General features: G+C 41.8%; 1 protein-coding gene across 1 annotated transcript in view; it reads right to left on the reverse strand.

Moving 5' to 3' along the window:
• Positions 1 to 27,174, reverse strand: part of IRAK3 (interleukin 1 receptor associated kinase 3) — a 58,078-nt gene extending 30,904 nt beyond the window's left edge. The window contains exons 1-5 of the mRNA XM_070454648.1: positions 27,033 to 27,174; positions 11,401 to 11,583; positions 4,148 to 4,212; positions 3,340 to 3,394; positions 1,757 to 1,908 (exon numbers count right to left, since the gene is read on the reverse strand). Of these exons, the coding sequence (XP_070310749.1) occupies positions 1,757 to 1,908; positions 3,340 to 3,394; positions 4,148 to 4,212; positions 11,401 to 11,583; positions 27,033 to 27,174 (597 nt within the window). The remainder of the gene's footprint in view (positions 1 to 1,756; positions 1,909 to 3,339; positions 3,395 to 4,147; positions 4,213 to 11,400; positions 11,584 to 27,032) is intronic.
• Between the last annotated feature and the right edge of the window lie 771 nt (positions 27,175 to 27,945).

A 27,945-nucleotide genomic window follows, 5' to 3' on the forward strand; every position in this document is an offset into this window, starting at 1 on the left:
ACTATAGGCCAGGCCCTGTAATAAGGCACTGAGATACAAACATACATAAGAGCTCTCTAAAGAAAACCATCCAGTCCACTGGGAGAGGCAGATAAAGAAGGTGATACTAAGAGACAGTGCTATTTTGCTGTGGCTACACGGAGGGGCTTCCCCGGTGGCTCAGTGGTAAAGAATCTGCCTGCAATGCAGGAGTCACAGGTTTGATCCCTGGGTCAGGAAGATTCCCTGGAGGAGGGCATGGCAACCCACTCCAGCATTCTTGCCTGGAGAATCCCATGGACAGAGAAGCTTGGCGGGATACAGTACATGGGGTCACAAAGAGTCAGACACAACTGAAGCGACTTAGCATACACACAGCTGATATACATACAGCTGATTCACTTCATTGTATAGCAGAAACTAACATAACATTGTAAAACAATTATATTCCTTTCGAAAAAAAAAAAAAAAAACACCTTCCTGGTGATTCTAACATTAGACTGGAGAATACAGGTTTCAGCCCTATCCACTTCAGTTTACACGTCTGACATACCCTCTACCAGGTCTTTCCACCTCTAGTTTAATTCCTGCTATCTTTCCTCCAATTTCCCTGCCAATTTCCAGTTCATCATCCAACCTGGAATCAAAGGGATATTTCAAGACACAAATCTAGTCCTTTCACTCTCCTACTTAGAACCACCAATGGACTTGGCCTATCTTTCCAGTACCATCTGCTGCCACTACATCCACAGTAAACCCTGCCACGCTAAATGCTGCCGTACCAGTCTGACATCTGTGAAAAGACATGCTCTCCCATGCATGACCCCCTAGGTCTTGGCTCCTGCTGTATCTTCCATCTTCCCTCCCTGCCTGGCAGAAGTCTCTCTGTCCTTCAAAATCAAGCTGCGAGGTCACTTTCTTTCATCCACTTGTCCACTGGATTACTGCAGACACGTTTATTGAGTAGCTACTCTGTGCTGGGCATTCTTCCGGGTGCTGGAAGCACCAGCCTCTCCTCTGGCTGTCTTCTATGTGCTCCCAAGACCTTTAGGGCGAATCTCGGCTAAGGTACTTATCACGCTGCAACTTAATCATTTCTTCACCTGTTTTCCCCAGAAGACGGGAACTCCTAGAGGACACACCTACGCTTGATTCATCTCTGCCCAGTACCCAGCCCTAAAGGAGTTTAGGACGAGTTTGCTGGCTGCTGACCAGCAGTGAAGACCAGCTCTTCTGGTGTGCATGTATGAACCTATCTCCGCCTGACTGCCCAGTCAGACCCCCAACACCCTTTCTGCTTTCCTGGCTGTTTTCAGCTGTGTTCCAACCTCCTGCTCTGACGGCTGCCTTGCTGCTCTTGAAGCCTCCTCTTTCCTGCTCTCCTGGACTGTAACTGAAGACAATTTAGCAGCACCAAATACCAGCCCATGGTTTAGTCTGTGAAGCGGCCTGGAGAGGGCCTGAAAACCTGCAGCAGACCGACACAATCTGACCATCTTAAGCACAGTCCCGATGGCCCTACAAGGCTTCTCAGAAAAGTCTTTCTCAGGCCATACACCTGGGGAGGGAAAGGATTTAACTCCCACATTCCTGCAAGACAGGCATTCATTTCTCAGTCATTTCTCCAGTCACCTGAGGTCATATATCTTATTTCCATTTATGAAATTTTATTCTCAAGTACACCTCCTTTCAATGCTGATGAAAAATGACACATTTTAATATGAAATATGAGCAAATAAATGGAATTGATATCCTGTGATAGTAATTCTTTCCATACCTGTTTAAATAATTTAATGGCATATGTTCGGTTTTGGATTTCCACTCTGTATACCTCAAAAATTTCCCCTTCTCCGATTAAAAAGTCTTTGTGGAAATTTTTGGTTTCTTCTACGATGTTGTGAAAGCTGATGGAGGATTTTAGCAATATTCCTTAGGAAGGAAAGTAGGGAGAAGATAAGTTATCTTTTTGCTTTTTAAGAATCAGCCATCATTACAAAGAACCAAGGCTTCCCTCTTAGAAACAAATCAGAGTCCAGAGAAAAGTCAGTAGAGACAGCCCAGCAGCCAACACCAGAGCCCACCATGAGCTCTCTGCACTCTCACTGGGGCCTGGCTCCCACCATCCCACAGAGCAAATCGCTTCTTAGATACTCAAACAATTACACCGCGATTCTATCACCTTTCCAAAGAGATCAGCCAGACAACTTAGCTGGGGTAATTTTCCTAAGGTTATTTCCTTGTCATTAGAGCAACAGATTACCGGTGACCCATGATGAACCCCAAACCAGTAAAAAAAATATATATATATATTGAAGTTGAAATCTTAATATGACTAAATAATATTCACTAAGCATGACTGGTAGAAATATTTTGCATGAGCCAAATCCAACTTACTTCCTCAGAGTAAATTGGGAAGATGCTTCAGCTCTATAAGAAAATCATCTCAAGCAAAGAATAGGAGGAAATATTTCAGAGGTAACCAAATGCAAATTCAAAGGGAGAAGCCTAAATAAATCCTGCAGAGACCAATTCTGGCTATACTCACACATTTCGTGTTTCATTTGGACCTTTTTGCAAAATCTTAAAAGACCATGCATGGGTGGTTCAAATGGATCTGCCTGCAATGCAGGAGACCCGGGTTCGATCCCTGGGGGAGCCCCCGGAGAAGGGAATGTTATCTCACTCCCATATTCCTGCCTGGAGAATTCCACCGACAGAGGAGCCTGACAGGCTATAATCCATGGGGTGGCAAATAGTCGGATACAACTGAGCAACTAATACCTTCATTTTCAAAAGACCATAACCTTATCTAACTTTTTAAATTCTCTTTTGAACCAAAGAAGCATCAGATCTGGTGGGGAAGATTAAGGCAAAGCAGCCTTAAACAGCCACTAAAGTTTATCAGGCTGATTCCCAGATAGAAGGAAATTATTCTCTCGGCTGATAGAATAGGAAAGTTGATCTGGCAAATAATTGTTTTTCATAGTGACCACCAGCACCGCTTTACAATAACCTCTAAAGATTTCTCTACAAGTGCTATGAAATTTTCTAAAACTATACAAAACTCAACATAATTTTTAAATGTCTTCCTATGACACATAAAAATAGCAAATGTCATGAAATTATAAGTGAAACCACAATTATGCTCTTTATTGGACAATGAATTTGTAGTATAATAGCAACATATCATCCATCAGAACAATGGATGGGTCAAAATTGAGAATATTTTGATATCTATGAAAAATTTATCCTGAATCTGCATATTAATGGTTACCATGTTTATTGGATATGTCTAAATTTCACTTAAAGGAATTCATGAATTTACTTAAAGGAAAGTTGGGTTTTTTTTTTTTTTTTTACCTTTTTCATTACGTTCAGGAATAAGAATATTATCCACTGTGACATTGGCTGTTTCCTAAGAGAAGAAATACATACTAAAATAATTCAATTTCATAAGTCTAGAAAGAACAGAACCTCAACAGAAATCCAAAGCTACCCCTGGGACTATACAGTGCAAGAAAATGGAATCTAATTTAGAAGAAAGCTAGTAGAATGCAAAGTTATTTTATTCTATTCAACAGTATTCACTGCCATATATATTTAAGGCTTCCACACCAACACAGACTTCCACACAAACACTAAAAACTCAAGTATCAATGTCACAGTCAATTATAGTCAATTTTAAATGACTTCTATTCCTATAAAACTGATTATCTCTAATTTGCTTTAATAAAAACTAACAGTAACATGCAAAACGTCAACTAGAACAGGAAAACTAAAAATTAAGACAAATACATAATTCACAGTACTTTTAAATGTTCTATGACTCATCTCTGACAGATCACTAAGAGGAGAAAGCTCTCAACTCTTCAAACAGTTACCAAAAAATGGCAACCCACTCCAGTATTCTGGCCTGGAGAATCCCATGGACAGAGGAGTCTGGCGGGCTACAGTTCCTGAGGTTGCAAAGAGTTAGATATGACTGGGTGACTAACACACAATCTCCTAAATTCCTAAATAAGTGAAGAAGAATGAGAACAAAAGCTTTCCTGGCTTTAAAAAAGTAGCTGCAAATAACAGCATTTTTCTGCCTGATAGCTTCACTCCTTACACTCGATTATAGATGCAACAGGGTTCAAGGGTCATTATCTATGCACACACATTCTACCTTTTGTAACATGTTTGGAAATTCTTTTCCCCGATGACTCTGCTCTATAGGATTCGAGGCCGCTCCTGAAAGAGAAATAAGAGAAGTAAGTTATAACTGTTATGTTCTTAACAACATTTTTTTTTCTTTTTTACATTGTGAAAATAAATACCTTGCTCGTAAGGTTTATTTCTAAAGCTCAGTTTCATTTTCATTGAATGGTTACAAATTTCCGTACATGAAAGAGCTTTCTAATGATCGAATATAAAAACATACCTTTGTTCACTTAAAATATGAGCATCTATTTTTTTTTTTTTTAAACAAAAAACATGTGGCATGCAGGATCTTAGTTCCCTGACCAGGGATTGAACCCACGCACCCTTGCAATAGAAGTGTGGAGTCTCAACCACTGGACTGACAGGGCAGTCCATCAGCACCTATCTTAAACTATTGCTGCTGCCGCTGCTGCTGCTGAGTCGCTGCAGTCGTGTCCGACTCCGTGCGACCCCATAGACGGCACCCCAGCAGGCTCCCCTTCCCTGGGATTCTCCAGGCAAGAACACTGGAGTGGGTTGCCATTTCCTTCTCCAGTGCGTGAAAGTGAAAAGTGAAAGTGAAGCCGCTCATTCGTGTCCGACTCTTAGCGACCCCTTGCACTGCAGCCTACCAGGCTCCTCTGTCCATGGGATTTTCTAGGCAAGAGTACTGGAGTGGGATGCCATTGCCTTCTCCCAATTACTCGTTATTTCTCCTTAATTTCCACTAATCTGATGTTCCTCAACATTTCCTTGTTTTTCAGACAGTGTATAATATCAAGAGGTTCGTGATGCCCATGTCTTATTGCTGGTGATATTAATCTTGAGCCCCTGGCTAAGGCGGTGTCTTCAGGTTTCTCTACTATAAAATTATTATTAATTATTTTAAAGTAATAACTATGTTGGGGGAGATACTGGAGACTATGGATATATCTTGCTTCTCAGATTTTGTTAAACATCATCAAAAATACTAAAATACGAAGGTGAGAATTGACAAGAAGAAAGCAACACTGTTATCAGTTTTCTGTACATACATTTAAAACTTTTACAATTATGGTATTATATCCCTCTGGGTTAGTTAACTTGTTATCCTATCTTGCACCAGAAGGTATTAGAGGGGTGTGTGTGTGTGCATGTGTGTGAGAGAGACACCAACCACAAACGCCCACACTCTCCCCAGCTGGACTATTACTTCTGTCTGTTATGGTTCTGCCTGAACTAAGGAAGTCTGTGGTGGCTTCCTACAAAAAATTAAAGCTGCAGCATTTTGCAGTTACTTCTGACATTTTGATTCGGACTTTAGAAAAGTTTTATTTCATTTCCTAGTTTTCCTTAGATTGCATTCTAGTGTTTCTTAGATTAGTTTTCTTAGAAGGCTAGCAACAAAACACAATAACAAACCTTGAACAAAACTACAAACCAATTAGACCAAACAGACTTTTATAGACTTTTATATTCAGACTTTTATATTCCATCCAAAACACAATATACTCATACTTTGCAATTGTACACTGAACATTCTCCAGAACAGATCATGTACTAGGCAGTAAAATGAGCCTTAATAAACTTGGAAGGATGAAATCATACAAAGCATATACTCTGACCACCTGGAATTAAAGTAGAAATCAATAACAAAAGGAAGTTTTTGAAATTGACAAACACATGAACATTAAACACCAAATTCATAAATAACGAATGAATCAAAGAAGAAATCACAAGGGAAACTAGAAAAAACTTTGTGATAAATGAAAACAAAAACACAACATACCAAGATTTATGGCATGCAGCAAAAGCAGTGCTTAAACGGAAATTTTTTTGCTGTTAATGCTCTCCTTTAAAAAGAGGAAAGATATCAAATAAATAGCCTAAACTTTTGCATTGGGGAATAACAAAGAAGAGAAAACTAAACCAAAGGAAGCAAAAAGAAGGAAGAATTAAGATTGGAGGGAAATAAATGAAACAGAAGAACAGAATAGAAAAACAAAAGAGAAAAATCAATGAAATCAAAGTTGGTTCTTTGAAAATATAAACATAGTTGACAATCCTTTAGTTAGACTGACCAAAAAAGAAAAAAAAGAAGACTCAAATTATCATAATTAAGAACAAAAGACATAACTACTGACCTTACAGAAATAAAATGAATTATAAGGGAATACTGTGAACAACTATTTGTCCAAAAACTAGATAAATGATATCAACAGATTCCTAGAAAGACACAGACTACCAAAACTAAGTCAAGAAGAAATAAGCACTCTGAATGGATCTGTAACAAGGGAAGAAATTTAATTAATATTTTAACACTCTCATAAGGAAAAGCCCAAGTCCAAATGGCTTCACAAGTGAATTCTACCAAACATTTAAAGAAGACTTAAGACCAGTTCTTCACTAATTTTACCACAATAGAGGAGGAGGAAACAACTCCCAAATCTCTTTGAGGCTAATATTATTCTTATATCAAGGCCAGACAAAACAGCACAAGAAAACTATAGACCAATAACCCTTATAAATATAGATGCAAAAATCCTCACCAAAATATTAGCAAATTAAATCCAGAAACAAATAAGAAAGATGAAATACCATGACCAACTGGGATTCATCCCAGGAATCCAAGGTTAGCTTAATATCTGAAAATCAATCAATGTAATACACATTAGTAAAATGAACAAAACTCATAAAATTCAATAAGCTATCACGATAAAACTCTAGGGAGAAAAAATTTCCTTAATTTGATAAAGGGCATCTGTGAAAAACCTGCAGTGAACATCATACATAATGGTGAAAGAGAATGTTTTTCCCTTAGATCAGGAACAAGAAAGAAGGTCTGGTCTTGCCACTTTTATTGAATGTTATACTAGAGGCTTCAGGCAGGACAATGAGGCGAGAAAAATAAATAACAAACATTCTGAATAAGGTGCTGGTGTATAGAATAAAATTTGAAGCTTTCAGGCTGCAAGGGCACTAAAAGCCATTGTCCTGTTGTTGCACACAAATAGGCAAGACTCCATTGTCAGATAAAATGGAAGATTCAAAATGGTTCTCCTAAGAAGCCAGCAGAAAGCTGCAGATCTCATGTCAAAACTGAAAGACTGGGCTTTGCTGGTGGCTCAGAGGTAGAGTCCGCCTGCCAATGCAGGGGATACCGGCTCACCCTCTGGTCCAGGAAGATCCCATAAGCCTGTGCACCACAACACTGGGCCTGCGTGCTCCAGCCGCTGAAGCCCACGCGCCTAGAGCCCACGGTCCACAACAGGAGACGCCACCGTGGTGAGAAGCCTGGGCACAGAGGCTAGAATAGCCCCCGTGCAACTAGAGAAAAGCCCGCGTCGCAACCAAGACCCAGCGCAGCCATAAAAAATAAACAGAATTATCAAAAGGAAAATTAAAAGACAACCACTGTTCATTGAGATTTACATGCAAAATGTGATATGTAAGGACATATGCACACACGCTCAGTCACTTCAGTCATGTCGGACTCTTTGGGACTCCATGGACTGCAGCCTGCCAGGCTCCTCTGTCCATGGGATTCTCCATGGTTTGGTTTGTCATGTCCTCCTCCAGGGAATCTTCCCGACGCAGGGATTGAACACACATCTCCTGTGTCTCCTGCACCGCAGTGGATTCTTTACCGCTGAACCACAGGGGAAGCCCATGTCAGGATGTGCATGTCAGAAATACAATGACAGCAAGTAAAAATTCTAGTTTCTTGAACAACTTGGTTATGCCCTGAGCTCTGAGGGCATGTTTCATGGATGTGAAGAAACCACCTAGGGGCACCCACCTGAATTGCAGGAACAGTGCCTGGGAAGAAATACAAGGCCTTTCTCTGTAACACAGTTAAGTCCTCTGCATATGAGCCTTCAAGTCGAGAACTTTCAAAGATGCAAACATGTTCCCTCAATGTCAGGTGTAACTGCAGCTTGCCGTCCATTTCCTATTGCTAGCAATCCTGCAGCTCTACCACCTCCTGCCTCCTCTCCCTCCTCGAGTGACCCTTCTCACCTGTTCACTCAACGCCAGGCCCTGCAGGCCAGCTGCTGCCCTAGACTACTGTACCATTCAGGGTGCTGTACTGTTAAGATTAAACATGCTTTATTTTTTGTGTTTGTTTGCTTTTTATGTTTTATCTGTGTGAAAAGTATTATAAACCTAATAAGTGCAAATACATTTTAGCTGATAGTGTGAGTTGGGAACCCAGGCCAGCTTTATTGGACTTACAAACAAACTGGATTTACAAATGCACTCTGGGAATGGAACTCTTTGGTATGTAGGGGATCTACTACTCAAAAGAAAATCCAAATCTAGAAAGTGATTTCTGGAGATGGGAATATGAAATGCCAAAAAATCCTCTAAGATGAAAATCACTCCCCCTCAAATGAAACAATTTTAACGAAAAGTAGACAAAAATAGATTATTTGGATAAGTGATAACTCTGTTCATGGTAACAACAAAGAAAGACTAACTCTTTATGCACTTTCAGTTAGGAGCTCCAACTCCTAACTCAGTGAATTGATGTCATAGGAAACACAAATATAGCAAATTACACTTAAATGTTTCCAATGTGGGGTTTCCCTGGTGATCCAGTGGTTAAGAATCCACCTTCCACTGCAGGAGATTCAGATTCAATCCCTGGTCAAGGAACTGAGACTCCATATGCCCACGGGGTAACTAAGCGCACGTGTGGCAATTATAGAGTCCACATGCCTCGACTAAGACCAGATAGGGCCAAAAATAAATGTTTCCAAGGAGTCATCAGCTGGCTGCTTTTAATAAGCTATATAACTTATGTTTATAAGATTATAATTCAAAGCATTTACTCAATAAATTCCAACTGCTGCTGCTGCTGCTGTCGCTTCAATCGTGTCCGACTCTGTGAGACCCCATAGACGGCACCCACCAAGCTCCCATCCCTGGGATTCTCCAGGCAAGAACACTGGAGTGGGTTGCCATTTCCTTCTCCAATGCATGAAAGTGAAAAGTGAAAGTGAAGTCGCTCAGTCGTGTCCGACTCTTAGCGACCCCATGGACTGTAGCCCACCAGGCTCCTCCATCTGTGGGATTTTCCAGGCAAGAATACTGTAGTGGGTTGCCATCTTCTCCAAATTCCAACTAAATAATTCTATTTTCCCTAGCAAAGGATTCAGAACAAAACACTCCTTTTCACGTCAAATTTATCCATCTTCTGGCATTAGGGCAGTATATTGTCTTTCCACCAATCAACTAATCTCACATTTTAAAAAACAAAGGGATTTTCCTGGTGGCACAGTGGATGGGAGTCCCCCTGCCAAGGTAGGGAACGCAGGTTTGATCCCTGGTCTGGGGGATCCCTCACCCCTCGGAGAAACTGGGCCCTCGGCCCACAACCAGTGAGCCCACGCTCTAGAGCCCCAAGTCACAACCACTGAGTCCACATGCTGCAACTACTGAAGCTTGCACACCGAGGGCTGTACAGAATAAGCTGCCGAAAGGAGAGGCCCGTGAACCAAAACCAGAGAGCGGCCCCTGCTCACTGCAACTAGAGAAAGCCCGAACAGAGCAACGAAGATCCAGCACAGCCAAAAATAAATAAACAAAAAGAAGGGAATAAAAAAAAATACTCAGAAAAAAAAGAAATTTTGCATGTGCCACAGCCTAGGAGTCAAACCAAAGATGTGGGATTTTTGTCCATATAATTTTCCACTGCATAAATAAACAACATGGAGTGTGAAAAGACACTCTGCAATCTATTCCAGAAAACTGAAGTATAAAATATACTGAAGTACAAAATATATTGGTGTGAGTTTAAACTGTGAACAAGTTGCATGGGTGGTTAAGGCGGCTGGACAAGGCTCAGGTAATGAAAAATCATCACTTTACAGCTCCCAGAGACTCAACGGCATTTTGCTAGACCAGTCAGTGTCATAGTGAAGCATTGTGCTGTATAAAACTCAGTGAAGAAATAGTGTGCAACAGACACAAGGTATTAGCCAAGTTATACATATATCACTAATAGGATAATATTATGTTGGAAACCTATGGGAACTGTCTAATACCTAATTCATATGAAAACCCTACAAAATAAAAGTCAGTCTGAAGCTACAGTTTTCTGGTACAAATCTCTCAGGATTTGTTCTTGTGTGTAAAGCTTCTTTAAGTGATGAGATAGTGGCTTTTCTGGACTAAATATATTATCAAACAGCATGTGTGAAAATACACAGAACTAAAAATATGCCTGGTGAAAGATTCAAAGAATAAGGCTGCTGATCTAAAGGAGCTTCCCACCTAAGAGACCTGCATCCATAACCTAAGACCCAAGATCACGCAAGATCATTCTTGTTGATGTCAATGAATCCAAAGTGGAATAAACAGAACAAGGGACATTAGGAGATTATTTTATTGACAAAGACTGTACAGGGAAAACTTCACACACTTTACTTCCCAGGTTACTCTAAATGTAAGGGATAACAGCATCAGAAAGAGAAGACAAAGAGAGGGAAGAAGCAGGACATGGTGAAATAGATGCAACCAGGTAAAGCAGAGTTAGAAGCCATGGCATAAACTCAGCAGTGAAGATAACAGAGAAATTCCAGGATCATTCTGGAGGTTATCATTTGCACCAAAATACACAGGTGGTTGCTGTTTAGTCACTACGTCATGTCCAACTCTTTGCGACCCCATGGACTGTAGCCCACCAGGCTCCTCTGCCCATGGGATTCTCCAGGCAAGAACACTAGAGTGGGTTGTCATTTCCTCCTCCAGGGAACCTTCCCGACCCAGGGATCAAACCCATGTCTCCTACACTGGCAGGAGAATTCTTTATCGATGAGCCACCAAGAAAGCCCTAAAATACACAGGGGAAATTCAATTATTGTTAACTTGTTATTATAGGGTGAAATAAATTATAGCATTATTTTCATTTTATTCATATTGTGGTTCTGATTATGTTTACGACTCAGTTTCAGAGTCTTGGAAAGAGCTGATTCTCTTAACTAAGAATGAACATTTTAAGAAGTATAGCTTGTAAATAAATTAAAAAAAAAAACTATAAAGTGGTGGAAAGGAATTTGTAGTATAAATTAGGCAATAAGAAAAGAAAGTGTCACAAAAATATGAAGCTGCAAACTCCCCTTCAGGTAAAAGCCGTAGGTAAGGAATCACTGACATACAACATGACCAGTCAATGTCTCGGATAAAATACAATATTTACAAGTTACAATTTATATAAAATGAACCAAGAGCCACATCATTAGAATCAATGCTTACCATAATTTGTAATTAAATGGATAGCTCGATGATGCCCCATCTCCTGGAGGATCTGTAAAAGGTCGCCGATGGTCTTGTTTTTCTGAGCCCAGGACCAAAGCAATTCTCTTGTTCCACTTTTACCTTGGTCTACATATTTTTCAATGTGACGAACATCCAACCAGCTGCTTGAAAGCCGCTCCGCTGTGGAAATTGCAATAGGAAGAACCAAAGAATAGTTTACTTTCATTGGAGTCCCTGGTATGTTTTATTATTTTATTTACATTTTTGTTTTGAACTAATTTTAGCATGTTCTCCTTACCTAACTTCCCCTAATGTTAAGATCTTACATAACCACAGTACAATGATCAGACCCAGTGGTTATTAAGCGGCAAGTGAAAGTGAAAAGTCACTCAGTCATGTCCAACTCTGCGACAGTCCATGGAATTCTCCAGGCCAGAATACTGGAGTGGGTAGCCTTTCCCTTCTCCAGGGGATCTTCCCAACCCAGGGATCGAACCCAGGTCTCCCGCATTGCAGCAGACTCTTTACCAGCTGAGTCACAAGGGAAGTCTAAGCTGCAAACCTCATTCTAATTTCACCCATTTTTCTATTGATGTCCTTTTTCCGTTCTAAGATCTATCCAGTTTCTCACATTTCAGTTACTTGTTATTTCTCCTTAATTTCCACTAATCTGATGTTCCTCAATCTTTCCTTGTTTCTCAGGACGGTGAAATGCTTTTATCTTTCTCTGTGATGCCCATGTCTTATTACTGGTGATATTAATCTTGATCCCCTGGCTAAGGTGGTGTCTGCAGGTTTCTCTACTATAAAATTATTATTAATTATTTTAAACTAATAACTATGTTGGGGGAGATACTGGAGACTATGCAAATATCTTGCTTCTCAGATTTTGCCTACAAATATTTGCAACTATCAGTGGTTCTTATTAATAATAATCATTACTACAGGATTTGCTTAACGGTCTTTTTCTATTCCATGCTTTTCCATCTATGTTCCTTAACTGGTAATTCTGTAAGAAAGTGTTGTCTCTTCTTTCCCATTTATTTAGGTAATTATCTTTATGAGTGTGGACTCATGGATATTTATTTTATTCTACAAGTTAACATCCAATACTATCATTATTTATTCTGCTGCTAAAATTGCTCCAGCTTTGTCCATTCAGTTTGGCTTCTGCATTCTTCTGACAAGCCCTGTCATTTTGAGAACAGTTCCTTATTTTCTGGCTGCACAAGTTGCTCCAGGTTCATTCTGCATTTTCTCTCCCCCAGTCTTCAATATAATTACTTTTCCCAGGAGTCCTGGTTCTTTTTCTTGGATAATGTTGTTTAGAAAGCAAGAACTAGATGCTAGAGGTATTCCCTGTTGTTAGGTCCTCCAAGCAGACAGAGCTGGGAACACATACATGTATGTGCTCTCACCCATACATCTGTATTTTCCTATCGGTACACACATGAAAAGCCACGATTTTCTACTGATTCCTTTGATCCAAGTCAATACCACACGGCACATGCTAGTCCTGTCTCATGTACAGTTTCATTCTCGCACAGTGAGAAACTGCTCTCATTATCTACAATGTATTTCTTGTTTGTTCCCTTCCACTGTGTACATAAAGTACTTTCAGAATGGCTAACCCATATCCCGGTGAGGAACAGATTAGCTAACCAAATTACAGCATTTGTGTACCCTTGTTTTTGTCCTCAGCCTGAGTATTCTGGGCAGAGCTTCTTTTCCAAGGTTACTTAGGTTAGTTCTTTCCTTTCTCATTTTCTTCCGTGTGGTCACTGATAATATATTACTAGTTAGATTCATTTGTTGAAACTTTTATGAAATGCTGTTTAAATTTTTTATTCTAGATTGTCTTGCTGAACATGTTTGAACAATTAAAGTTATTATCCGGGTAGGGTCTGAGTAGGGTCAGGGAAATATGTTCTGCTGGATAATAGGATTTTAATTACTCTAAAACAGTCTCTATGACTTTTTTAGGGTCCCCTATAAATATCTTAAATGGAAGTATATGACTTTTTAAAAAAAGTTTTATTGGAGTATAGTTGATTTAGTATGACTTTTTATGGCACTGTGAGATAATAGGATTCTTCGGGTAAAAAAGTATACAACCTTTCCACATAAATTCCAAATTTTAAAGTGTATCTTAAGGCAAAGGAGTGGGGAAATCAAGCAAATGACAGATGGAAGGTAGCTTTCTGGTCCCTGGGATGGGACCCGCAGGTTAGTCCAACCATCTTGAGTCCTGAAATGAACAATGTGTTTTAGGGTCAGTGATGATCATGGCAGCACCCCCCTCATACCTTTATCCTCCAGAAAGTCTTAAAACTCCAGGAAGTCAGATACAGGTCTATAGATCAAAATCCAACTGCCACCTGAAAGTGGTCACGGGGACCCCAACACCTCACCGTAACCAGCCGTGGGAATCAGCCCCCTCTGCCTCTGACACACGCACATTTGGAAGCTGCCCTCCAGTAGTAACAGAGGCAATCTCACTGCGGGACTCACTTAGCCACCAAAGATGCTCTCCAAAGGCTGATGTCCGTTTATAAGGTGAACTATCAGGTGAACAGGCTCTCAGCTCTGAGCAGAGCGATAAGCCTGAGGTCACTGTCTTTTTGTTCAGTCTGCTTCAGACTCCACAGGTTTTAAAATTGCTTAAGGAACTACTACACCAGTTACAGTATTTGAATCAAGACATCAGAAAGGTAAATATCTTCTGTTTACTGTGGCATCCCTCCCCCCATGTTTTCAGCCTGACATGAGTTTGCAGGACTATTAACTTCCTTCAGTTTTATGTTTCTGCTGAGATTATAAGTAAATCCTGAAAGATGAAAGAGATCACAATATGATACCACTGTGCGGTGCTAAGTCACTTCAGTTGTGTCTGACTCCCTGTGACCCCATGGACTGTAGCCCACCAGGCTCTTCTGTCCATGAGATTCTCCAGGCAAGAACACTGGAGTGGGTTGCCATGCCCTCCTCCAGGGGATCCTCCCGACTCAGAGGTTGAACCAGCATCTCTTATGCCTCCTGCATTGGCAGGCGGGTTCGTTACCACTAGTGCCACATGGGAAGCCCTAAATGATACCACTGCTATCCCTCTTTCTGAGAAAACAGAACAAAACAGATTTGGTAGATAGCCCTAGTGCCCACCAGTACTTCCAGCTTCAATCTCATCAGAGGATAAGATTCTCCTGCTCTAGGTTGGTGGTTATGCCTGCGTGTCTCTTCCAGCCGGAAACACCGAAGGGCCAGGGGGCAATTCACCAGGCTCCCATCCCTGCCGCAGCCACAATAGAAGCATGTGTCCAGAAAGAAGCGCCTGACATTCTGCACCACCACAGTGGAGACTGGCTCTCCTGGACTCTCAGCGCTCTTCCCACAAGCAAACAGGAAGCTTCTCTTAGGCTAACCACTGAGATTTAGGTGCTGGGCTTTTTTTTTTTTTTAAACTGCAGTATAATTTAGATTAACTCAACTAATACAAAGTTCTTATCTTGAATGTTTTATTTCAGTCACATCTTATATCCGAAACGAGTGAAAGGAAGTGAGTACAATCAAACAAGGGAAGATAAAGTTTAAATATTCAATCTGAATGCATGCATGCTAAGGCTTAAGTGGGGAGGGGAGGGGAAGAGTTACTACAAAATATCTAACATCATTCATTTAGTTAGAACGTCTTTGGCCTTCTTCCACATTTTAGGTTCTGGCAAGAACATCTTCCTTTCACATCTCTTTGAACAGATGATGTCTAATGAAGAAGCAAGGACTATCCAAATGCCAATATATGTTTGAGACAAAATATCACTAAAAAAAATAGAAAGGTAGCTTCAAAGCAAAATATTTGGCAAGACACGCTAACTCTATTTTAATGTATTTTTAGATGATGTCATCTGTTTATTTGATTGAGACACAATTTTATGAACATTTGAGGTTCAGTCACTAAGTCATGTCCGACTCTTTGTAACCCCATGGACTGCAGCACACCAGGCTTCTCTGTGTTTCACTGTCTCCTGGAGTTTGCTCAAACTCAAGTCCATTGAGTCAGTGATGCCCTCCAGCCATCTCATCATCTGTAGCCCCCTTCTCCTCCTGCCCTCAATCCTTCCCAGCATCAGGGTCTTTTCCAGTGAGTCAATTCTTCGCACCAGGTGGCCAGCGCTTCAGCTTCAGCATCAGTCTTTCCAGTGAATATTCAGGTTGATTTCCTATAGGACTGACTGGTTTGATCTCCTTACTGTCCAAGGGACTCTCAACAGTCTTCTCCAGTACCACGATTAGAAAGCATTGATTCTTTGGTGCTCAGCCTTATTTACGGTCCAACTCTCACATCTCACAACTCACTCATCACATGAACACTTCAACTCTTCCTAAAAGGTCCTAGAAGTAATACCACAAATCAGTGTCATTCAAACATCTGATGAGCATCTACTGACTGTCAGCAATGCAGTAACTGCACATAGCAAGTGTGAATGGGGCATGAAGATAGGTCCCTAACTAAAGATGGGGCATCATGGGCTCCCTTGAGGAGTGGTTTCCAGAACCTGAGTCAAGATTAAAACTTTGAGTATTTCTAAAGAGATGCCAATTCTTATGGAATAACTGGATAGAGTATACTACCCCGGAGAGGAAAAAAAATCACTCAAGTTCCAATTTGAAAACAAGACAAGAATGACCTCTGAGCCCCATGGATTATATATACTCTCTTCTAATGAGAAAAGTCATCAGTCCAGGCATCCTTGTGGCCCCTGAATATATGTAGGAACACGTGGGTTTAGTGACGGATCTGTCACCAACCTACAGTTCAATTCCATACAAGTCACAGGCTCATTGAGCAATCTCAAATTTCTCATCAGTTAATGTCCTTTGACAAACAGTCCCTCCCAAAAACAGATACCACATTTGGTTGCCCTTCACTGGCCTGCTGATTTTTAAAAATTATTGTTTTTTATTCATTTGGCTGCACGTGATCTTACCTGTAGCAGGATCTTCAGTCTTTGTTGCATGTGGGGTGCGAACTCTTAGTTGTGGCATAGGGGATATAGTTCCCTGGCCAGGCATCGAACTCGGGTCCTCTGCTTTGGGAGCACGGAAACTTAGCCTCTGGTCCACCAGGGAAGTCCCTGGCCTGCCTTATATAAGCACAGACTTTAAAACACTTTCAGTCTTTAAAACACTTTCAGTCTTTAAAACACTTCCCAGTCTCCAAATTAACATTCCAAAAAGAGAATGCTAAATATCAAATTTCAGCAAAAGAAAAGTTTAGATTTCTACTTTGTCTATTAGTAAATCAACCAGCTGGCATTCATAGGAATCAGGCATAATGCACCAAGTGTGGTTTAGTCTCTAAGTCATTGTCTGACTCGTGTGACCCCCATGGACTGTAGCCCACCAGGCTCCTCTGTCCACGGGATTCTCCAGGCAAGAACACTGGAGTGTGTTGCTATTTTCTTTTCCAGGGGATCTTCCTGACCCAGGGATCGAGTCCCGGTCTGCTGCATTGTAGGCAGTCTCCTTACTGACTGAGCCACCAGGTTAGCCTCTAAGTTACCATAAAAATTAACAACATCCATATACCATAGAGCAGGGCTTTATTTTTCCTTAATAAAACAGTTCTCTTTCCCCTTCAACTGTGTGAGATAAGATCCACACATAACTTCTCAGGGGTGAAGAGAGAAGATGCCGTGTGGGTTCCCATAGCCAGGGAAGAAGCAGGAGGTCATGGGACATCAGCTCACGTTGCAACAGTTGGGGGATTGAGGCCTCTCAGATGGAGAACTGCTCCAGAAATGAAGAAAGGGACATGAGGGGCCAAGAGGAGACCAGTACGCTTGCAGGAGAGGGTTCACGTTAAAGACAGGGTGAGTAAGCTCCACGAAGTCCACGTTACCTTCGTAGGAATGTGCTTAGCACATAGTCCACGCCCAGTGTATATTGCTCAGTGACAGACAGAGGCCCTGAGTGTCAGCGTAACTTAAACTTTATCCTGAAAAATGGGACAAATCTAAGATTCCTGAGGAGGTGATGCAGAGATGAAAGCTCTAGTTTTCAGAAGACCCATCTGGTGGCAATAGCAGCAGGAGTCTCACAGACTGTATTTGCACATAAAAAGGTATAAACTTTTTATCGCTCACAATTCTCACAGTAGGAAAGCAACAGTTTATTAAGGAAATCTGGAGTTAACTGTTCAAGTTCCAGGGCATGTCAGCTTTCCCACATAATTCTATTACCCATTTTTCTTTCTGTTAATTTCTGAATTTCCTTTTTAAAAGTGCAAGAGGCCATGATTCCCTCGAGTTGAGATTTAGCTGGAGGGTGAATGAACAGATGCCAAATGTGCTGAGGTTCTTACAGTTCCCTAACAGTGACCTGGGGCAAAGGTTTCTGAATTTGCATTAACTCTAAGGAAAGCTAACGGTGTTTTTCTAACAGTAAATAGTTGACAGTGCTGAAACTGACCCAGCTCAGTGAAAATGGATCCCGAAAGCATGGGATGCTTCCAGGACTGGAAATGAAATGTATTCTCTTTCCGTAACTGGTGATTCATGGCATAACCTTAATAGCTTTTCTCCAGTGATGACACATTGGGAATAGAAACACTGCTAAAAGAATATTATTAGCATCCATAAAATGCATAATTTATTTAAATCAAATTCTGAAAAACAACATTAATTTGATGTGACAGGAATGCAAATTCTTTTTTTTAATTAATTTATTTTGTTAAAACCTTTTTGTTTTGTACAGGGGACTGACTTCCCATTGGCTCAGGTGATAAAGAATCTACCTGCAATGCAGGCAACCTAAGTTCGATCTGTGGGTCGGGAAGATTACCTGGAGAAGGGAATGGCAACCCACTCTGGTATTCTTGGCTCGAGAATTTCATGGACAGAGGAGCCTGTCAGGCTACCATCTACGGAGTCTCAAAGAGGCACAACTGAACAACTACACTTTTTCCTAGCCGATTAATGGTGTTGTAATAGTTTCAGGTAAAAAGCGAAGGGACTCAGACATACATATACATGTACCCAAGAATACAAATTCTTGATTCCTGTTATGTTCTTCAATATGCAAAGTCTTCTCTAGTCCTTCCTTACTTGTTCCAGGACATAGAAATTTATTTATTTAAACAACCCTAAACAAAGAGTGAGTTTCTCAGTGACCACAGTGTTGTGAAAGTGAAAAGCATTCTAAATGAAAAGACACATCTGGAAAAATATGCTGTAGTTAAACACTGTTTTAAATCATTTTTTGGAAGGTTGAAAGTCTTCTTGGCATAATATAAGCCAAAAAAGTACCTGAGAAGTCCAGAAAGAAATTAATCTGAAGATACTGATAGCTTAATAATTATTCAGTGCTCAGAGGTCACCGGGGCTCTGTTTTGAGAGGGCAGAACTATCTAGGAGTGCTAACCACTGGGGAATTCAGCTGCAGAAATCACTCTGCACATGCAAATATGCCTCCGAAGGGGTTTTTTAGAATAACGCAACATCCCCTATTTGGAATCTTTGTATTTGCATATAACCACATGCCAAAACCCCTAGGAACTTATCTACATTCTTGCAAAGTTTGTTTTGAGATAACAAAATGGGAAAAGGAAAAGATATCTTTTTTCTTTTTTTCCCACTAGTACACAAACAAATTAGGCAAAAAAAAAAAAAAAAAAAAAAATCTTTAAGACTGAAATGACATTTTTAATTCCCCAAAAAGCAAAACAAAACTCAAAAGTGTTAAGTGAGCTCAACTCCCCTTACCAGACCATAGCATTAACACCCACTAACTCATACATTTTACAAGAAACAATACTTGTCCATACTTAAGCTTATGTGTACTTTTTACTCCCTACCTGAGTAGGACTCATATTTCATAAATGGGAAGGCCTATGCATGAGGGATCCTTCCATCTGTCCTGATCTCTCAATCTCTGACCCAGGGAAGGATCTAACATTAATGACTTTGGCGAGATAATTGAAGAACATTTCACCTTCAACAGCAGTGTTTCTGCCTGGAACTCAGAAACTGTGTCCTTCCACACTCAAGTAATGATCAGTACAATTTTCCTATACTTCCTTCTCATTAAAATTCATAGATCTATATTGGTCTGTTGTCTATGTTAAATTGGAAAATCCTTACAAGCAGGGACCATGACATTGTATCTAGTATAAAGCTTTGTTTAAGTGTCTGCCCAACAAGGTTTTGAATGTTTAACAGACATTCATTAATTCATTCAATCAACAGATATTTACTGAAATGTCTTCTCTATACCAGGTACAATATTAGATGCTCGAGTAGTAAGCAGGAAACAAAGTAAACAAAAAATCCCTGCCCTCATAAAGCTTGTTTCTAGATGGACAATAAACAAAGAAATGTATATATGTATATGCATATATATAAAGTATACAAGGAATGATAAGTGATATACAGAAAAGTAAAGCAGGAAAAGAGATTAAGGGACATGTATGAATTTAAAAGCAGAGGCAGGGTACATAATAGTTCATCAAAATCCAAGAAGGACGTGAAGAAGGAAGACTCAAGGTTACCTATAGGAAGAAAATTCCCTGAATGTCCATGGAGGCCAATTAATTTGGAGTTGAGCAATTGAGAAGAAGGAAGTGAGAAAAGCAATGTAGGGCTTTGGCATTTACTGTGACATGGGACTTCCCAGGTGGCACTAGTGGTACAGAACTTGCCTGCCAATGGAGGAAACATTTGGGATGTGGATTCAGCCCCTGGGTTGGGGAGATCCCCTGGAGGAGGGCATGGCAACCCACTCCAGTATTCTTGCCTGGAAAATCCCATTGACAGGGGAGCCTAGCAGGCTACAGTCCATAGGGCTGCACAAAGTTGGACACCATTAAAGCAACTTAGCACGCATGCACTTGAGATGGGAAGCTACTGGAGGGTTCTTAATAGGATAATGGTATAAGACACTTTGGGCTTCGCTGCTGGCTCAGCATAAAGAATCCACCTGCAATGCAGGAGCCATAGGATATGCGGGTTCGATCCCTGGGTCAGGAAGATCCCCTGGAGGAGGGCATGGCAACCCACTCCAGTATTCCTGGAGAATTCCATGGACAGAGGAGCCTGGTGGGCTACAGTCAATAGGGTCATAAAAAGTCAGTCATACCTGAAGTGACTTAGCATGCATGCACACACACACACACACACATACAGTTCACATGTTTAATAGGCGTACTGCCTGCTGTGTTGAAAAGAAACTCAATGGGCTTCCCTGGTGGCACAGTGGATAAAAATCCACCTGCCAATGCAGGGGACTTGAGTTCCATCCCTGATCTGGAAAGATTCCATATACCTTGGAGCAGCTAAGCCCACATGCCACAACAACTGAAGCCTGTGTTCTCCAGTCCATGAGCTGCAACTACTGAGCTTGCAAGCTGCAATGACTGAAGCCCAGGCATGTAGGACCTGTGCTCCGCAACAAAAAGCCACAACAATCAAAAGCTGGCACACCACAGCAGAGCGTAGTTACCACTTGCTGCAACTCTAGAAAGCCTGTGCACAGCAAAGAAAATGTAGCACAGCCAAAAATAAGTAAATAATTAATTGACTTTTTAAAAGAAATAAAGAAACTCGAGGTGAGGCAGGAGGACTAACTAGGAACCCAATTAGGAAACTGCTGAATTATCCAGGTGAGATCTGATGGTGGTTTGGCCCAGGATGGTTGTGGTGGCAGAGATGATAAGTGGTCAGATTATTAGATAGATCCTGAAGGCAGAGTCAATGGCATTTACTGAGAGACAGGATGTGGTTTGTGAGAGAAAGCAAGAAGTCACAGGAGACTAAACTTTGGCCTGAACAAATGAAGGATGGGGTTGCCACTAATTGAGATGGGGAAAAAGTTTGGAGGCGTGGAACACTTCTGGACTGTTATGGTGGAGAAAACTGTCAAGTGGGCAAATAGGTGGATGGTGCTGATGTTCAAGACAGAGACCCAGGCGAGAGATCTGGGAGCTATCAGCACATAGATGGTACTGACAAGATAGTGGGTAGGACAGATAAACAGCAGAGAAGAGGCCCATGGACTGATCCCAGTGGTACTCTAAAAGATCAGGACAGAGCGTACACAGTAAGAAGAGAAGAAGAGAGTGCAGTGTTCTAGAAGTAAAGTAAAGCTTTCAGGAACAAGGAGTGATCAAATGTGTCAAGTAAGATGAAGACTGAGAACTGATCACTGGATTCAGCCACAGTGACCTTGGACAAGCGAAACGTCAACAGAGCAGTGGGGTAGGGGGGTGAAGACCTGATTGGAGCAGGTTTAAGGGAGGATGGAGAAACGGGGGTATAAAGAACCCTTTTGAGGAATTTTACCATAAAGGGGAACAGAAAAGAGGTGACAAATTAAAAGTCTGATCTAGACAAAACACTGTAAGATGTGAGAAATGATACAGTGGACAAAGAACATGGGTTCCACTCCACTTTCAGGGAGGGGAAGCTTAACTATTTCTTAAGTTGGGCCACACAGTGACTTCCTTCCAAAGAGCGTAACATAGAAAGCGGGTGGTGCAGGGTGATTTCACAGTGTAGAAACCACAGACACTACTCCAGCCATGGTTAACGTCCACAGTGACTGGCCACGTAAGCACTGTGCTCCCCTGATATGATGTAATAAAAACAGCGCTCTACCTCTTGTGGTCTGCCCTCCCCGAAATCCACAGTCTCAGTCCAGCCATGAGAACATCATCAGACAAATCTCAGTTGAGGGACATTCTTCAAAACAGTAGACCAGTCCTGATTAGTAGTGACCAGTACTCCTCAAAACTGTCAAGGTCATCAAAAACTAGAAAAATCTGAAAAATTATCACTGTCCAAAGCCCCCAAAGGATACATGATAACCAGATGAAATGTGATATACTGGGTGGGATTCTGGAAAACAGAAGAGACTTTAGGTAAAAACGAAGGAAATCTGAATAAAGTATGAATGCAATTTAATAATAGTGTTATCAACAGTGGAACAAATGTACCATACTAATGCAAGATGCTAATAACAGGGGAAACTGGGTGCAGAGTATATGGGAAGGGCAGAGTATATGAGGACTTTTGTACTATGTTCTAAATTTTTCTGTAAACTCAAAATTGTTCTAAGCAACAAAGTCTATTTAAAATTAAATAAAAACAACACCATAAACTCTGGAATCTGACCATCTGGTTAGAATCCTAGTCTGCAACTTATTAGACTATGATGTGAGGTGCATGCAGAGACTTCAGTCATGAATCTTCCAAACCCAGAAATTGAACTCGCGTCGCTTCCATCTTCCGCATTGGCAGGAGGGTTCTTTACCACTAGCGCCACCTGGGAAATCCCTGATTTTGAGGTAAATTTACTTAAATTCTCTGAGTCAGTTTTCCTATCTATAAAATGGAAATAGGATGAGTACCTGTGTCCTAAGAGCTTTTGTGATAAATAATGAAATAATCAGGTAAAGTGCTTAGCACAGAGTCTCTGGCAAATAGTAAGCACTCAATAGGGGCTTCCCAGGTGGCGCAGAGGAAAAGAATTCCCGAGTCAGGAAGATCCTCTAGAGGAGGAAATGGCAACCCACTCCTAGTGTTCTTGCCTGGAAAAATCCCACGGACAGAGGAGCCTGGCAGGCTAGAGTCCACGGGGTCGCAAAGAGTCCAACATGACTAAGTCACTGAGTGTGCATAGACAAGCACTCAATAGATGGTGGCAGCTATCAGTATCATTATTATTGCTTTAAATCTTTATTAAATATTCAAACTCACATTTAATGTGATTTTACATTTAGTTTGTTTTAAACAGACTCATAATACTTTCTATGGGAATTTTCTTTCCTTTTTTGAGAGGAAGAAAGTTGAATATAACCTATCACATAGTATCTGTAAGAAGGGTTTCTCTCATTGTACCATAAATGTTGAGAGGTTTTACAAAGTAAGCTGCTCCAAGCAATTTAAACACATTACATTCATTACATTCCATGTAATGTAATGAAATCAGTTGTCACCAGAGGCTCTGCATATATGTTATTGTGTCTTTGAGGTAGTATAAGATAAATGGCATTTTTTTTTTTTGCATTTTCTAAATTGGGTTCCTACTTTCATTACAAAGCCATAAATTCATCAACATCAACCAGAGAATAAATAATCTTGTGATTACACTATTTTAATAACAATGAAGTAAAAGTGATTTGAAGATTAATGTGTAGGATGTGTTTAAAAATGGAAAGAATTAAGTGGAGTAGTGAAAGACTAGAGTAAAATAACTGCTATATTAAGATACTATTAAAGAAGAGAATTTGGCCTGAGCAAATGACTCCCAAACCAGACTGTGCATCAGATTCACCCTGGGGCTTGGCAGAAAACAGAAAGAAGCTGGACTTATGCAGGGGTGGAACCTGGGCATCTGCAGCTTTAAAAGACTTTGCAGGTGATTCCCATTTGTCAATGTCCAGTCTAGCTTATCAGTATACACTGATCATATCATATAGGCCGCCATAAGATCTGCCTTTGTCAGAATTGCCTTTGTAAACACAGCTTGATATTCACCATCATCAACAAACATGATCAGTTCAAGTGAGAACCAACACTTACTTCAGTTAATCTTCCCTTTTGCTTTTCTCTTTTGCCTATCACTATTACAGTTGTTTTCTATATGGAATTTTGGACCCTCTGCATCCTCAGGCTTTCAGCTGCCCTGAGCATAAAAGAAACTGTCTCCTCAGCGATTCCCTGGAGGCTCGGTGGTAGAGAACCTGCCTGTCAACGCAGGAGACACGGGTTCAATCCCTCATCCAGGAAGACCCACATACCGCGGAGCAGCTAAGCCCATGTACCACAAGTACTGAGCCTGTGCTCAAGAGCGTGGGAGCCACAACTACCGAGCCGAGCCATGCGGCGGCTACTGAAGCCCACGCCCCCTGGAGCCTGTGATCTGCAACAAAAGAAGCCAGCACACCACAACTAGACAGCAGCCCCCACTTGCCACAGCTCGAGAAAAGCCTGTGCAGCAACGAAGATTCAGCACAGCCAAAAAGAAATAAATAAAACTATATATATAAAAGAAACTATCTCCTTGATTCAGTCCTCCAACATTCTCCCCTCTGCCCTCTAAAGTCAAGTTTCCCCTCCCTGCACCTCTTTCCTTCCTTCTTACTTTCACTGTGCCAATGGGGAAACTTGGCCTATTTAACACAGGCAGTTGCCTTCAACCGCCAGGAACCAACCCAGCCTTCCTTTTCTGCTGAGCCAACAATTCATGAAGTAGGTGGTCCATGCCTGGTCTCAGGTCAGAGTATGGTCCAGGCAGTCAGGGGCACAGCACAATGAATTATAGCTAGAGTATGAAGGAGTAAACAGTTTACAGTCTTCCCCTATGAGAGAACAAATTTACAAAGGAACAATGGTCAGTCTACCTATAAAACACAACGCTGACCCACAACGGACATCAGCTAGCCCAGGAAGCCAATGTTCTATCTAGAGTAACCTGTCTGGAAGGTCAAACTACTATCGGTAGCAACTAGTCCAGGAAACCAAACAATAACCCTTACAGTGATTGGCCCCAAATGGCCAGGGCTTCATTAACAGCTGACAGCTTTCCTAATTTTTGCCCCCGATTCCAACTTACAGTCAACTGGAAAAAACCAAATACATACCCTATCACACATAACGTCCCACTTCTAGTGGCCTGTGTCCAGCTTCCCCATGCCAACAGCCTCCAGTCAGGGCATACCTGAAGCCTTCTCTTTCTGAGCTATAGTTTTTCCACTTCTCTGCTTGCCTTTGCCTCTCGGTCAAATGCAAGCGATGGAGACTGACTCCCTTGCTTTGAATAAATAGCCTTTGCTTGTTCTCATTTGGGTGGTCTTTGTTTATTTCCACTACTAGGAAAATAGGGCTATGTGTTTGAAATGGCTCACTGAATGGTTCTTTCATGACAGAAGTAGCTGTACTTTAGGGAGGTTGTGAGATGCAGCTGAAAGAACACAGTAATATTTGTGACCCTGAGGAATTCAGAGAGGGAAGTTGTAGGTTATCAAACGCCAAGGTCTACATGTCTGTTTTCTTTTTGATTTCAAGTAGACCTTATTGTTTAGAACAGTTTTAAATTTACAGAAAAGTTCAGAAGAGACTATAAAGAGTCCTCATACACTTTATCCTTTCTGTATACCCTGCTTCAAATTCTTGCTTTGCACTTCCCGGCTTCGGACTTCTTACTTTGTTGGCTTGGACTAGTTACTTAACCAACTTGCACCAGCTTCCTCAGTTGTTCAAACACTGATGATGATTGCACCTGCCTGACAGGGATATTGGAAGAGTCTATGAGACAACCCAGATAATGAATGAGTATCTGAATTTCATGGGAAGGGAGGGAAAGAGAGAGGAGAATGGGAGAGACAAGATTCAGCAACATTGAGCTGAACTTCCTGAAAAGGAGCAGCGGCCTAGGGCTGAGTACTAACTGTCCCTTTTAGATGAGACATGTTCTTCCCTTTTCATAGTCTATACCAACCCACTTCCCTCGTTTATGATACCTGCTCAGCCCTAACATTCTTTAACCATGGACTGAACTAAAGACATTTTCCTCTTCCAAATTTGGTAACTCTAGGAAACCAAGGGATGCAAAAACTGCCGTGCCATCATCCATTTCAAAAAGATATGGTGTGAGAGGGATCTTAACTCTCAAATGCATACTGGAAATGTCCATGGTCTCGAGAAATCAGAGTTTTTTCATTTTTTACTGCAGGGCTGTAATATAAAATTATAGAGCTTATAAACCTAGAAAATCTTTATACAACTAGAAACTCAATAATGTCACATTTCATAAAGTGCGACCATATTATTCATCAACAACAAATTAAACATTTTTCCTCTTGTTTTCTGCTATTTTGGGTAATAATAATAGCTATTTCAGAGAATTAAGGCTATACTCTTTTGACATATTTGTGTTTATTTTCAACTAACATTAAATGTGACATCATCAATATCAAATCGAACCATAAACGCAGATATTTACAGATTTTTGTCTAAATTATTTCTGTTATCACACTCAACACTTCCAACAGGCCATTGCTTAACTTTCCAAAGTTTGCATAAAATGGAGTCTTGGAGGCAACATGCTAAATTCAAGAGCCACTCTCTAACCTAAACCTTCATTCCTTCCACCAGATTGGGTAAATAAGCAAGATATATTTAATTAAGAACGCTGGAAGGCACGTTAATTACAAATAATTTTTTAATCTAGCATTTCACCTGAAAGGGGAGTGCATTGAAAACAACACTTGATAAATATTTTACAGGTATAAACATATCTTCATACGAAAATTATACTCTGAGGGTCACTTCACAATGACAAGAGACATTTCACAGGCGTTTCTTTTTTAAAATATTCCGAACCAGGCAAGGCAGGAATCCTGTCAGATGGTCTCACGCCGGGGGCCGCTTTCCCCCACGGGCTCCGCCGCCTTAATGGAGCTCTGGGGTGGGTCTCGGGAGTATCTGCGTCCCTCCCAGGGCGAATGAGGAAAGGGCAAGTCCGCAACAGGGAGCCTGGGCGGCCTCGCGGGCCCGCCGCCGCCGGGGCTCGCCGCTGCGCGGGCCGCCCGTCTGAGCGGGCGCGCGCGCCGCCGCCCCGCCGCCCGCCGCACTCACCGAGGCCGCGCCAGCCGAGCGCGCCGTCGCAGCTGTCCAGGACCGCGCAGAACTCGCCCAGCAGCGCGGGCGGCAGGTCGAAGAGGAGCGTGTGCGACGAGAGCGCCCTGCGGGCCCCACCGCTCCCCGCCGCCCAGGCCATGGCTGCGCCGCGGGGGACCCGGGACCGCGCCCGGGAGGGATGCGGAGCCCAGGGCTCTCCGCGGCCGCGCGGTGCCGTTACTCAACCGCGGAAATCCTGCTACCACGGCGACGGCCAAGGAGGCCGCCCGCCCGGAGCCCCGGCCGCGCCGAGGGCGGGCCCCCCGTGACGCACGGCGCGGCTCCCCGGAGAGGCCCCAGCGGCCGCCGGGTCTGCTGCGCCGCGGCTCACCGGGTCCCGGCTTCTCCCTGGCTGGTTGGATTTCTGTTCCTCCGGCTCTGAGACGAGACAGAAGAGGCCCAGAAAAGAGGGAGGGGTGAGAAAGACCGGAAGCGCAGAACTGATGGAGAGTCCGCCATCCCCTCGACCTGGCCCGGATGGACGGGAGATGGTCTGCACTGACCTCTTACAAAGTTATATCTTTTGATCCTCTTCTTGGAGGAAACACTTGGAAAAACCCAGAAAAACTGAAAGAGGAAAATAAACACTCATAGCCCCACTCAGCTGAGGACAACCAACCAACCAACCACTCTAAAAGTTTAGCACATTTTCCTCCGACCTTTTACCGAAGTTAGATAAATGGGCATGTCTGAAATGATTATTGGAAAAGACGAACCTGGATAAAGACAACGGAAAAACAAAAGAGAGAACGAAGTGGGATAAAACTGTGGCCGTCTTCTTCATGAAGTTGTACATTCTCCAAACTATTTGGTTTTACTACAGTCTTTTGTCCATGGACTTTCCTGATGAAATATTGTTCGACCACTTTTT

This window comes from Odocoileus virginianus, chromosome 24, assembly GCF_023699985.2.
Source record: "Odocoileus virginianus isolate 20LAN1187 ecotype Illinois chromosome 24, Ovbor_1.2, whole genome shotgun sequence".
Lineage (NCBI taxonomy): Eukaryota > Metazoa > Chordata > Mammalia > Artiodactyla > Cervidae > Odocoileus > Odocoileus virginianus.